The sequence below is a fragment of the Spinacia oleracea genome, chromosome 1 (genome assembly GCF_020520425.1).
Source record: "Spinacia oleracea cultivar Varoflay chromosome 1, BTI_SOV_V1, whole genome shotgun sequence".
Taxonomy (NCBI): Eukaryota; Viridiplantae; Streptophyta; class Magnoliopsida; order Caryophyllales; family Amaranthaceae; genus Spinacia; species Spinacia oleracea.
In genome coordinates, this window is record NC_079487.1 from 101224230 (window position 1) to 101239372 (window position 15143).

General features: G+C 40.6%; 1 protein-coding gene and 1 pseudogene across 1 annotated transcript; both read right to left on the reverse strand.

Annotated features, from left to right (window-relative positions):
- LOC110805723 (probable LRR receptor-like serine/threonine-protein kinase At1g56140) overlaps window positions 1-15143 on the reverse strand; it is a 72320-nt pseudogene that overhangs the window by 48766 nt on the left and 8411 nt on the right.
- Window positions 3911-5524, reverse strand: LOC130468079 (uncharacterized). The gene is made up of 2 exons (XM_056837676.1): window positions 5184-5524; window positions 3911-5108 (listed from the first exon to the last, which is right to left on the reverse strand). The coding sequence occupies exon 2, from the start codon at window positions 5094-5096 to the stop codon at window positions 4515-4517; it is 582 nt and encodes a 193-aa protein (XP_056693654.1). The 5' UTR covers window positions 5097-5108; window positions 5184-5524; the 3' UTR covers window positions 3911-4514.

Sequence of the window (15143 nt, forward strand, 5' to 3'; positions counted from 1 at the left end):
CCAACCTCAATAAGGCATGTCCAAAGGACAGTTTCCCATTGCCCAAGATTGACCGGCTCGTCGACTCTACAGCGGGGCATGCCATGATGAGCTTTATGGATGCCTACTCAGGGTTTCACCAGATTCCGTTGTGGCCTGACGACCAGGAAAAAACGTCATTTGTTACTGAACAAGGCCTTTACTGCTACAAGGTGATGCCGTTTGGGTTAAAAAATGCACCGGCCACCTTTCAGCGTCTTATTAACACTGTGTTCATTAAGCAGCTCGGCAGGAATATTGAAGCTTACATTGACGATATGATCGTAAAAAGTAAGCTGAGGGCGGCGCAGATAACTGATCTCAGAGAGAAATTTGAGACTATTCGAGCTTACAACACGAGGTTGAATCCTAAGAAGTGTGTGTTCGGGGTGACGGCAGGCAAATTCTTAGGTTTCTTGATTGATGAAAGAGGAATTGAAGCCAACCCAGACAAAATCCAGGCAGTAATTGATATGAGCTCACCAAAGACAGTGAAGGAGGTCCAGCGGCTCACAGGTTGCTTGGTCGCCCTGGGCAGATTCCTTTCCAGGGCTGGAGACAAGTGCCACTACTTTTTTAGGTCTATCAGAAAGAAGGCCAAGTTTGAATGGTCGGACGAGGCCGAGGCGGCATTGGTCAGATTAAAGGAGCACTTACACACCTTGCCTCGTCTTGTTAGTCCCTTGCTAGGAGAGACTTTGTACATGTATCTCGTCGTGTCCGAGCACTCGTTGAGTGCCGTTCTACTGACAGAGAGGGAGGGAATACAGATGCCGGTATACTTTGTCAGTCATGTTCTTCAAAATGCTGAAGTTAGATATCCTACAGTGGAAAAGTTTGGCTTAGCTCTGTTCATGGCCAGCAAGAAGCTCCGTCCTTATTTCTTAGCTCACAAAATAGTGATCTACACCGATCAGCCGCTCAAACTGCCCTTCACAAAGCTGGAGGCGTCAGGACGAATACTGAATTGGGCAATAGAGCTGAACGCCTTTGATATCACCTATGAGCCGAGGAAAGCTGTCAAGGGGCAGGCATGTGCCGACTTCATTGTTGAAATGACGAGGCCAGACTTTGCCAAGAATACAAGCACAGTGTGGACAGTGTATGTAGACGGCTCATCCACACAGAATGGATGTGGAGCAGGGATAATCTGTCACTCCCCAGAAGGAGATACTTTTGAATATGCTATGCGATTTAACTTCCAGGCGTCAAATAATGAAGCCGAATATGAAGCCCTGCTTTGTGGCATTAAAATGTGTAAGGCGGCAGGCGCCGAGGAGATTGTAGCACTATCTGACTCCCAACTGATTGTGAGCCAAGTTAATGGGACCTACGAAGCTAGGGATCCGACTATGGTCAAATACATGCAGGCCGTCCATCAGGAAGTAGAGCCACTGAAAAGTTTTGAAGTAAGGCAAGTCCCTCGCTCGGAAAATAACCAAGCTGATGCCCTGTCAAAGTTGGCAAGTTCCGCGTCTTGTGATACCCCTCGGCACGTGTTTTGGGAGGTAAAAGAGCACAAAAGTGTTGAGCAAATGGAAGTGGAAACTCTTGACAGAACATCCACATGGATGGATGACATAGTAAACTTCAAAATGAATGGAGTCTTGCCCGAAGACTCAAGGGAAGTGGCAAAACTTCAAAAGAAATGTTCTTGGTTTGAAATGTGGAACGGCACCCTCTACAAAAAGGCCTACTCCCGTCCTTTGTTAAGATGTGTAACACCTGAGAAGGGGCAGGAAATTCTAGAAGACCTTCATCAGGGGTTGTGCAGCTCGCATATTGGTGGAAGGGCTTTGGCTGAAAAGGCACTTCGAACCGGCTATTACTGGCCGACCCTTAAGGAGAACGCAATCTCACTGGTCAAGAAGTGTGACAAATGTCAGCGCTTTTCTCACCTAATACATCAACCGGCACGAGTTCTGACGCCCATTACAAGCCCAATTCCATTTGCTAAATGGGGGATGGATCTCCTAGGCCCATTCACGACCGCACCAGGAGGAAGGCGTTATGTCATCGTTGCTGTAGATTACTTCACCAAATGGGTGGAGGCAGAAGCGCTCAAAAACATAAAAACTGCTGATGTGAGAGCATTCATTTGGAAGAACATCATGACTCGCTTTGGGATTCCACAGGCTATCGTCTTCGATAATGGGCCCCAGTTTGAGACGCCTAAGCTGAAAGAGTGGCTGGCAGATCACGGTATACACACCTGTTTTGCATCAGTCGGACGACCCCAAGCCAATGGTCAGGTTGAGGCGTTCAACAAAATTATCTCTGAAGGAATGAAAAAGAAGCTTGACGAAGCCAAAGGTCTATGGGCTGATGAGCTGCCAAATGTCTTATGGTCCATCCGCACCACGGCTAAGAATTCAACCGGTGAAACACCCTTCTTGCTAGCCTATGGCGCCGAGGCTGTCCTACCCATAGAAATGTGTGAGCCAACGTTGAGAGTCATGCTGTATGACGAAAATGCTAACTGGGAGACAATGAAAGCAGCCTTGGACTTTCTGCCCGAGGTTAGAGGAAATGCAGCGCTCAGACAACAGCTGTACAAGATAAGGATGGCAAGAGAATACAACAAGAGAGTCTCTAATAGAGTGCTCAAAGTGGGAGATTTTGTCCTCAGAAAAATGGAGTCCACAGGACGAGCAAATGAACAAGGTAAGCTGACGCCCACTTGGGAGGGACCTTACGAGATCTATGATGAAGTTAGAGATGGAACCTACCGCATTCAAGACATGCAAGGCCGCCCTATTTCGCGCACTTGGAATGCCGACAATCTCAAGAAATATTTCTTCTAGATATGTGCTAAGCCTTGTCTTACTTACCACGATCCATTGCCCAAGGGCCGGCCTCTAATGGTCATAGTAGGGTAGTAATTACTTTTGTAACCGGCTAAATTCGCCTTGCAAAGTTATAAATAATACTACTCTATTTGTCTCGTAATATTTATTGCTCGCACAATGAATATAAAAATATACACTCCAATGCATAACCAAAGCCTAATTGTATGACGGCCTGAGAAGTGGCCCAGATTAGCAAAAACTCAGCAAGACTAATTGTTTGAAGCCTAAGAAGTGGCCCAGATTAGCACCAAGTTGTAGGCTAATCACCTATCCAACTCCCCTCCCAATATAAGCAAGCCGCTGGCCGACCAGTACAGCATAATAAGTGCCAGCGGCACGAATAAACTTAAATCGTAAGTTATTTGTTCAAAAGCCCAGCGGCATGAACAACTTTGAAACATAGGTTGTTCGCTCAAAAGCCCAGCGGCATGAACAACTTTGAAACATAGGTTGTTTGCTCAAAAGTGCGGCGGCACGAAAATATGGCCGTCCAGCCCATTTGACGAGCATGTCTAGCGGCAATCATACCTATTGATTGACTTACGTCAATCAATATCGTTATAGACACGCTCGCCAAAGAAAGCGACTATCACAGTAGTGCCTAGCGGATGCTCAGTTGCCTGCGGCACCAATATCTAAGAGACTAAGGTTGTTTGCTAAAAAGCGCGGCGGCACGCATGTTTGGCCGGCCAGTCCATTTGACGAGCATGTCTAGCGGCAATCATACCTATTGATTGACTTGGGCCAATCAATATCGTTATAGACATGCTCGCCAAAGAAGGCGACGACCACAGTGGGGCCTAGCACATGCTCAGTTGCCAGCGGCACCAACCACTTGGAAACAAAGGTTGTCCGCTCAAAAGTTCAGCGGCACGATTAACTTCGAAACAAAGGTTGTTTGCTCAAAGTTAGGCGGCACGAACGTTTGGCCGTACAGTCCTTTTGACGAGCATGTCTAGCGGCAATCATACATATTGATTGACTTGCGTCAATCAATATCGTTATAGACACGCTCGCCAAAGAAAGTGACGACCAAAGTAGGGCCTAGCACATGCTCAGTTGCCAGCGGCACCAACCACTTGGAAACAAAGGTTGTCCGCTCAAAAGTTCAGCGGCACGATTAACTTCGAAACAAAGGTTGTTTGCTCAAAGTTAGGCGGCACGAACGTTTGGCCGTACAGTCCATTTGACGAGCATGTCTAGCGGCAATCATACCTATTGATTGACTTGCGTCAATCAATATCGTTATAGACACGCTCGCCAAAGAAAGTGACGACCAAAGTAGGGCCTAGCGCATACTCAGTTGCCTGCGGCATCAACGTGCTTAGTGTACACTCGGTTGCACCTTGGCAATCATACCTATTGATTAAGCCTATTGATTAAGGAATAATCAAATTATGAAGAGCAAGTAAATGCGAGATAAGAGAAGCATCAGAAAACCTATTTACTTATAAAACAACGCCCGTAGAAAGGCGTGTAAAAGTAGCTCAGAATTCTTGACCAGAAAAAAGAAAGAAAATTGTTGTGTGCTCAGCAGGCACAATGATACAGACGCCATCAGCGCCAAAACTTTACAACATAATTGTTTTTGCCCTTAGGCACGGGAACGCTTGAATAAAATTTTAAAAAAGCAGGAAAGGAAGCAAATCAGGGAGCGGCCGCATCGTCCTCGTCATCAGATGATACAAACTCAGGGGGCGGCTGACCAAGACGTTCAGCAGCCAACACAGCGGCACTGTGCTCCATTCGCCGCTGGAACCACCCAAGATCATACTCTGACATGTGGCTCTCCCAGGCGTGCTTAACAGCGTCCTTGATCGCTTGTTCCCCCTGATCATAGGATTCCAGAAGACGCTCACGCAAGGTGCGAACTTGCGATCTGGCCGTCTCCAGCTCCCCACGAAGATGCTCGGCTTCCTCAGCCGCCTCTTTGACCTGAGGGTACTCCCGCAACTGGTCCTGAAGCGCCCGTATTTCCGCCGCCGCTGTCTTGGCCTCCTCGACCATTGCCACCATGTCCTTGTCCTGCGCCAAGATCTTCTTAAGCAGCTCGGCCTTGTCAGATCTCAACGCAGCCACCTCCTTCGCTTGAAGGTCTATGGTCGTCTGCATCTGCAGGCGGACCTCTTCAATAGACTTGAACGCATAGTCGCCATGGTGGGTGGACTCAGCCACCTGAGCTTTGAGCTCCTCAGCAGTGCGGGTCTTCCAACTCTTGCAGAATTCCATGCGGCAGAACAACTGCAAAAGAAGCTACATATTAGTAAATGACTCTAAAAGAGAAGACAAGTACAAGCAAGTTGGAAATAGACTTACGTCGAGAAGAGTGGCCTGGATCGCACCAAACTGGGCGTCAGTCTTGCGGCCAGGAAGAGAAGCAACATACTCTGCGGGGACGGCCTTAAATGAAGGAAATAATGCCCTTGGTCCAAGTATGCATTCTATGTTAAGTCTAATAAATGCGGTTCAGTATTAATTAACAAGTTAATAATTCAGTGAGATCAAGTGAGCTGAATGCCTAGCTAGAGGCCGCTTCAGTTCAAGTGGAATTAATGATATTAATCCACAGCTTACTCTTGACTGAACCCGTAGGGTCACACAAATAGTACGTAAACGGATCAAGTATTTAATGGCATTAAATACTCCATCTATGAATATTCGGAACCGACGGATCTTGGTTTCAGTGGGAGCTAAGATCGTCACAAGCAAGAAATGAATACTCCGGAAACGATGATATTGCCGGAAACGGAAATATGGATCGTATCGGAAATATAAATATTATCCAAGTCGTAGATGTTGCCGGAAACGGAAACATGGTACGTATCGGAAAATATTATCGGAAATGGAAATATTACCAGAATCGGAAATATTGCCGGAAACGGAAATATTGTCAGAATCGGAAATATTACCGGAATCGGAAAATAATTCCGGAAACGGAAATATTAAATATTTGTTCGAAACGGAAATTAATTCCGGAATCGGAAATATTAAATATTGTTCGTATCGGAAATGAATTCCGGAATCGGAAAATTTAATCGGAAGCGCATCGTACGAATAAGCATCGGACGAGGCCTGCCGGACGAGGCCCAGCACGAAGCCAGGCCATCGCCCAGCAAGCCAAGCGCGCCGCACAAACAGCCACGCCAGGCCCAGCGCAAGGCCAGGCCCAGCAGGCTGCGCAGCGCGCACAGCGCGCACATCACGCGCAGCGCGCAGCGCGCGCGGGCGCTGCGTGGGCTGCTGCTCGCGCGCACGCATGGGGGCCCATCGTGGCTGCCGTGCGTGTGTGTGCAAGTGTTTGTGTTCGTGCACGTTTCCTAAAACATGCAGAGTTCGGTTAATGATTAAATTCCTAATTCTATTTGATAAATTAATTAAATTAGAGTTCTTGTAGGATTCTAGGTTTAATTAATTTGTATCTGAATAGGATTTCGATTCCCTTTCCATACCTCTATAAATATGAGGCTAGGGCTCACAATTTATAACAAGTTTCAAAGTATTCAAAAGTGAGTTTTTTGAGAGAAAATTAAAACACACATCTTGCTCATAAAGTGCCGAAATTTTCTAGTACCTTAAGGGCGATTCTAGTTGGTCAATCTTAAGGCGGATCCGGACGTGCTGTGGACTATCTACGGAGGGACGACACTTGGAGTCCTAAAGACTTGTTCTTGTTCGGTTCGGGCGCAGCTAGGGAGGGCACGCAACAAAGAGTATGCATCTAAATTATGCTATATGATTATGTGTAAATAATATGTTGTCCTGGGTTAATGGTTGTTTCCGCATGATCTATGTAATGTCATATGTATCATAACCTAACAGTGGTATCACGAGCCCCTTATTATTTTCATAATCTAAATTGCATGAACATGGTTAAATATTACAAATTTGCAAGAATTAAAAGGGGTGATTAATTTTCGTAATTGTTAATTAATTGCAAATTACGTTTATTTAATTATACGTACGCAGTTTTTCGGCAGTTTCTTCGTTACTCATCCGAATTGAGTGATTTTTGTGTCAATTCCGCATGTAAAAGGCATTCTAAAATTTTGACAAAAATAGTGTTTTTCTGCCCCCAGAATTCTCAAATTCGAAGCCTAACTATGACTTTTCGAAGGTTTTAGTTTTTCGAATGCAAAATTTCGTAAATTTAAGATGTTAAATTAAATATTTGCGATTCTTGTTGATAAATCTTGAATTTTTTATTGACCTACTGCATATGTTTAACAAGTTTGAATGCCTAGTCTTGTTAATTATGCAATCTAATTTGTAATTATGATTAATTTGTTGAAAATTAGAATAATTTAGAATTAATTTGATTTTCATAATTAATTGTAATTTAATTAGAAACCTATGATTAAAAACCACCATAAAAATTGTAAATTTATGATAAATTTTAAATTTTTATGACCTAGACTTGAATCCATAACAATCGGAAATCAATTGGATAATAAATTTTCGATTTTTCGCCCTAAAATTATGAAATTAATATTATTTATTAATTTGTCATTAATTTTAAATATAAATTTTAAATTTTTATGCGATTCGTTCATAAAACTTGCACGCACGAAGCAATGGACGCTTCGTGTTACCCTTAAGGGGTGTTGTATAATGCGGGCATGCGACGACGAGCAAGGGAGCTCGTCGCCCGTGCGGCACGAATGCAATGAGCAAGGGCGTAGTGCACGAGCACAAGGCAGCAGCCCTGCCTTGTGTCGTGTGCCACGAGCAATGGACGAATGGGCATGGGCGAAGGGCGAGCCAAGGCAGTCGCGTGTGGGCAGCAAGCGAGCTGCGCCACAACGCGCGCTGCCTCGCACAAGAGCGCGCAGCCTCGCGCGCAGCGAGCGCAAGCTCGCGTGCCACGAGCGCTGCGCCCAGCATTGCTCGCGCGCACAACGAGCGAGGACTCGCGCGCACAGCCAGCATTGCTCGCGCGCACAGCGAGCGATGTCGCCCGCCCAGCGAGCGATGTCGCGCGCCCAGCGAGCGATGGCTCGCGCGCCCAGCGAGCGATGTCGCGCGCCCAGCGAGAGATGTCGCGCGCGCACTGCGAGCGATAGCTCGCGTGCGATGAGCGCTGGCGCGCGCAGCGAGCACCAATGCGTGCGGAGGCTTGCGATGGGGATGCAGAAGCTATGCGACGAGCGCATGGGCTGCGCGCACATGTCCAGCAATGGCTGTGTGCGTGCGGCCCATGGGCGTGCAACGCGTAGGGTGTTTGCGTTACGATTAAAGATCGTTTTTGAATGTTTAATTTGAGAATTTCAGTTCACGTAATTTTAATTAATTTTTAAATTAATAATTTAAATTAATTTCTTGGATTTTAATTTTGAATATTGTAATTATAATAAATGTTATTTATTCTAATTATTTTACTAAAATTAAAATCATGAATTAATTTAAATACGACTGAAATTAAATTAAACTTTTTGAATTCAATTATAAATTTATATGAGCTTTAAATTTTAATTAAATTTGTATGTTTCCGGTTAGACTAGAAATACATTTTTATGTTTAAAATTAGTAAAGCATATGAATTTATTGGTTTAAGTGGGAGCATATTTTAGTCATAAACTCTTGATTAGGTCTACAAATCCTTAAGGTTAAAACAACTTGATTAGAATTAATAAGGACTGAATAATTGGTAGATTATTGGTGCCCTTGATTAATTGCTGCAAATGTTTACGTGATGCATAATGTGTTTTACTAACCAGCTATGTGGGCCATTCATGATAATGAATGGGTGAATGGTATATATTGTATATGTACTGTTTTGCAGGTTATGAAGTGACTAGTATGGCCCAAATAGGATAGAAAATATGGTCTGTGTACCATTAATTTGAATGTAATTGGTCTAAAGTACCAAAGTTATTTTTCAATTCAAATATGGTCTGCGTACCATCAAATAGTTGTAATTAGTTATAGCTTATCCTATTTAAAGAAAATGGTGCCTCCCACGGAGATTTTCAAGACGGACTTTGAAGTCAAAGCTTCAAGATGAAGTCGGGCCATACTAGATCACAAATATCTTATGCATGTTTTAAGTTATTTATTGCTTTTAAATATGTCTTAAAATGCATGAGATCAAAAGCTTGATTATGTTGCATGATTAAGGATTTTAGTTCACTTAAAATCTAACCAACATAGTAAGAGCCTTAAGTTCCAAACTTAAAAAATTGAGTTAAAAGGTGCCATGCCAAAATATACACTTGCTTGGATATCCTTTACATCAATCTAGTAATAGTTTTCGCTCAGCGAGGTGTTACTTATTGGTCCTAAAGGGGCAAGGTACACAAATAATTGTGAGTACATGTTAGTTTTGGTGAAACTCAACGATATAAGTAAGGAGTCCTTTTATGTCGTGGCAAAATCGATAGGTTTACCTAATAAGTTCTTAGACGTACCTATCAACCAAGAGTAGTTTCTAGACTATTAGCAAAAGGCTTTTGCTTACCTAAAATGTTTTAGAATTGAGTCGACAAACTGTGCTTAATTCTTCAATGGTTTTAGGGTCTTGGAATCATTTTGTTCACACCTGCCGGAACAATAAAATCGAATAAAATGCTAATAACTTGTTTGAATTGCATGGTTGCTTTAATTTCAAGTTATTATTCATGATAAATGTTTAGACTTTGCATGCTTCAATGTATGTTTTAATTATTGTTTATAATTAAATATCTTGCACTGCAATAAATCCTTTTAGAAAGGTAACAGTAAATTTCCTCGATTGGTAGTGAATCCAAGAACGATTCACGGAAATGAGAGAAAATGAGCAATTTAAAATGTACGTTTCTTTTAGCGACTTTTATGGTTGTTTTCGAATATCAAAATCGAATGGCAAACCAATTGGTGCTTGTGAAATCAAGATACAATGTAGTTTTGAGATCATAAAGCATTGAGTTTAAACGCTCAGCTTTACCAATGGTTAACAACCTAATATCTTTGTCCATTTAATTCTCGAATGAGTCTAGTCCCTAGACATTCGAATAGATCGATACTTAGAGAACTTTAGAAGCTTCTGGTAAGATCATCTAGTTGAAACAAAATATTCAACATAAATTAAAATGGTAAAGAACCTTGTTGGTGACATTGGACATGTCTAACAAAGTATAAAAGTCAACACTAAAGAATTCAATTCTTAAGACTATAAGAAAGGGTACAAGAAATAGGAAAACGGGGAACAAATGAAAGGAATTTACGATTCCGTTTCTACCTATAAGTTTATGTTTAAAGAGAAGTGACCTAGCAATCAAACTTCCTTGGTATCATATACCGCTTGAGGTTCTTACTTCGGTAATAACTCAAATAATGGAAGCTAGGATACACTAATGACCTACAAGTGGGAAATGAAGCATGGCAATGCTACATTAATTGTAGGGTCATCTAAGTTTGTTTTAAGTCCTTTCAAAGGCTGGAACTTAATGGCTATTTTGTTCCATAATCAGCATACCTAAATTTCTGCTTCAAACACAGAAAGACTCACATTCAAGAAAAACAAAAACAATGTTTGTTTATTTGAATAAAATGGTCAATTACAGGTTGAGTCAATATGCTTGATTAAACCAAACAACTCTTTAAAGAACTTTACTAGGTTCAAATCAACCCCTTGATTTGAGTTCCACTAATCTTTGGCATTGTTGCTTAGACCATATCAACAAGTTAACATTCAAAAGCTCTATTTTGATGGACTTTTGAAAGTTGATTGATTTCTAGATCATTTTAAGACAACTAGTCTTACTTGTTGAAAGTAACAAAAGATATGAACTATTGTTAGAACGCCTAGACAATAGAGATCAAAGCTAAAGAAAGATTTTATGACTTTATTATTTCACACAGATTTGAGTGAATATAGGTTTATTTACTCAAAGTGATATAAGTTTGAATCTGTTTGGCTAGTTCAAAGATTCAGAAGTATAAATCCACTTGGCAAGAAATCATAAAGATCTAGGTTAGATCATGTTGATGATTACTTGAGACCAAATATGATCATCAATGATTGTGTGTTGTAATTTCACAATCTAGCTCCATAAGATATGGCATATCTTAGTTGGAATAATCGAAATCAATTGGTACTTGATTCGATTAATGATGAATCATAAAAACTTTTCCTATAATTTCTAAAACAAAATGCTCAACTACCACCAAACTAAACCAAATTCGTCAAAGCTATTGAAAAGTAATTTCAGGATATCTTTTCAATTATATATATCTAAAGAGTTGCTAAACTCAGTGGGAGCTTAGTGTTTGTTATTCAACAAACTAAGGCCCAAGCCTAGATATATGTTTCATTGTGGTTTATTCAAATGAGACACAAGGGTATTGTTTCTACCACGAATTTTTGAGAACATAATGTTTGTTTGCTCGAAATAATGTCCTTTTGGAGATTCGTTTCCAAAATGACAAGTGGGAGAAAATAGACCTCGAAAGTCTTCGAGGCGAACAACAAACATAAACGGACATTCCGGAAGCTTTTCGAAGTGCTTCAGAAAATCCGAACTTATTCTTTAAGGACTTTAGAAGTGGCTTTAAAGAATAGACATCTCTTAGAAGACTTTACAAGTGCTTCAAGGAGAACAGAATATTCAAAGGACTTTCAAGTGGCTATTGATATTCCATTGTTTGATGTTCTATACCCTAGTAGGCATAGAGTTCAAGTCACTGGAACTATGAGATTCTTCTATTAGATAGTGAAGAAACATGGAGTTCAGGTCATTGAAGCTATGCGATTCTTCCATTAGATAGTGAAGAAACCTACAACTTGCAGTCAAACTATTATCATTAGATTAATGAGTTTGTGACTTGTAAGAAAGCTATGACGAAACCCAGATTCCCTAAAATGGTTAGAGGCCATATATAGACTCAAATGTTTTAAATGGTTAGAGGCCATAAAACATACTCAATGTTTTGATGACAAAATTGAAATTTTGTTGATTTGCAAGAATAGTTTCACACCTATTAGTTGCAAGTTTGTTTTAAGGATAAAAACCATCAAACATGAAATTGTGTTCACACACAAAGCTAGATTAGTTGCTAAAGGTTACAAGCAAATTCACGGCGTGGATTGTGTTGAAACCTCATGCAAAATCGTAATGCTTAAGTCTATAATTCAAGCAATGATTGCATATTGGTACATATGGCAATTGGATGACAAAACGTATTCCTCAATCAAATGTTGGAATATAATATGTACATGGTATGTCATAGGATTTGTGGATCCAAATAAATGCTTGAAAAGGAAAGCTAGCTTATGAAATCTAAGTACAGATTTAAGCAAGCAATTGGGAATTAGAAATGTATTTTAGTGAAGCTAATAAGTATTTTAGTTTCATAAAATGTACATGATTCTTATAGATATATAAGAAGTTTAGTGGGAGTACATAAAACTTAATTGGTCCTATGTGTATCACACACATATCTCTCTATTGTAAAATAACATTCAAATGCTAATAACTTAGGTTTGAAATTATTCATCAATGATGGACCATGGCGAAACTTAGTACATACTGGGTATTAAGATCTATTTACAAAGATCTTATATTAATGTTTTAGATTAAGTAATGGCATTTACTAAATCAAACACGAAAGTCTCCATTGGAGATATTCGACCCATGTGAATAAATCTAAGTAAAGGATGTTTGAACTATGTATAAGCATTTACTAAGTTAAACATCAAAGAGTCTAAATGAGATTCTTAAACCTATATTATATGTCAAAGAATTTAGCTGGATTCAGTATCTGCTGAAATTGAATGAGCTAAAATTACATGAACAGAATTCAATTGGGAATTATTCTGAAAAAGAATTTATCATGTATGATATAATATGAGGATCTCCAAAAACGTATCGTATGACTTTAGGCATGACGAACATATACCAATCTCTATTGATCTAAATAAAGATCAACTAGGTTGAGATCAAGAATACTTATGGTACTTGAAAAAGTACATAGGAATAGTTCTTGATTCAAGGAAATAAAGATATGCTAAATATTGATGCTACACGCATAAACATTGGCAAAGGATCAAGCAAGACCCTTTGGAGTTAACCATTGATAAGGACGAGCTATAGAGCATCGTGTTTTGAAAATGGCAACATGGGTTGGAGACCATGAGTTGTTGCGTGGGAAATTAAAATAATAATTTCTATGTTCTAAGATATAGTTGGAGAATCTTCCACATATCTATGAACTACCTGGATAGGTAAATCCAAACAAAGCATCACTAGCAACCTATACAGTTGAAGTAAAAGTGATTATTGCCTAAGAAGCAATAAAACAGGGTTGTTTAAAGTTCTTCACTGAACTTGGGTAGATCACCTATCTGCTGGCTTGATGGTTCTTCATTGAAAAATGCGTAGAACCACTCTTGAAGCAAGAAAAACGTCTGCTAACTTGATGGTTCTTCATTGCAAAATGAGTAAAACCACCATCGAAGTAAGAAAGACTAGATCACATAATAAACAAACTCGAAAAGATCTTATCATCATATCTCGAAGAGCATTCGATGAAAAGGATATTAAGATTGGCAAAGCATGATAACTAAACCTATGCAACAAGTGAGAAGCAACACTTACATTGTAGCACTGGAAATCAAGCATAGCTTTGAAATTCCATGAACTGTTTTAGAAGATGGGTTTGAGGCCCATGGTTGTAAAACATTGGGGTTGAACATTTATCATATATGAAATGAATTTTCATATTCCATTTAATCTTGGTTTAGTATTAAATGATGAGTCCCTTCAAATTTGACGATATATTCAAGATAGACTGTCAGGACCAGTCCTGTGACTAAGAAATGTCTATCAAGTGAACTTGAATGTCAAAGGTTGAAAATGGTCCCTAGTCGGAGTTTTCTATAAAATTGGACGCATAGAAAACGTTAGACGACTAGAATGCAAGATGACTAGTAGTTCTGTTTCTTGAACTATGTGGACATGGCAATGTCATAATCATTTGCATAGATACTTACTTTGGGAAGACTAGTATCGGACAAGACCTATGAAACTTTACTGTAAGAGATGAAAATCTGTCATAAGTAAATTTCATTAAATTATTAGACACTAAATCCTCAATACCTGAGTGATTTGAGATTACTTGTTTGAGAACTGGTTGCTTTGACGTTGACCAACCGTCGCACCGTAAAAGGAGGCTATAAAGGCAACGCTCAGGTAATCACCTATCAAACGAAGTCTAATCTCAAGATCGCAAGATTGGGATTGTCCTCCCATAAATCGGGATGAGATGCTTAAAAGTTGTACAAGGCCACTCGGAGAGCTAGAAACTGTGAAATGCATGGCCGTGCTCGGATGAATCATAGGCTATGATTATCTGTTTATTTGATCAGTTGAACTCTGAAACCGAGGAACACCTCTGGACGTACTAAGGATGACAACTCTTACCTTATGTTCAAGAGCAAGCATCGAGCGACAAAGGAATTAGGAAATGCACACTTGTCCCTAAGGACAAGTGGGAGACTGAAGGAAATAATGCCCTTGGTCCAAGTATGCATTCTATGTTAAGTCTAATAAATGCGGTTCAGTATTAATTAACAAGTTAATAATTCAGTGAGATCAAGTGAGCTGAATGCCTAGCTAGAGGCCGCTTCAGTTCAAGTGGAATTAATGATATTAATCCACAGCTTACTCTTGACTGAACCCGTAGGGTCACACAAATAGTACGTAAACGGATCAAGTATTTAATGACATTAAATACTCCATCTATGAATATTCGGAACCGACGGATCTTGGTTTCAGTGGGAGCTAAGATCGTCACAAGCAAGAAATGAATACTCCGGAAACGATGATATTGCCGGAAACGGAAATATGGATCATATCGGAAATATAAATATTATCCAAGTCGTAGATGTTGCCGGAAACGGAAACATGGTACGTATCGGAAAATATTATCGGAAATGGAAATATTACCAGAATCGGAAATATTGCCGGAAACGGAAATATTGTCAGAATCGGAAATATTACCGGAATCGGAAAATAATTCCGGAAACGGAAATATTAAATATTTGTTCGAAACGGAAATTAATTCCGGAATCGGAAATATTAAATATTGTTCGTATCGGAAATGAATTCCGGAATCGGAAAATTTAATCGGAAGCGCATCGTACGAATAAGCAGCGGACGAGGCCTGCCGGACGAGGCCCAGCACGAAGCCAGGCCATCGCCCAACAAGCCAAGCGCGCCGCACAAACAGCCACGCCAGGCCCAGCGCAAGGCCAGGCCCAGCAGGCTGCGCAGCGCGCACAGCGCGCACAGCACGCGCAGC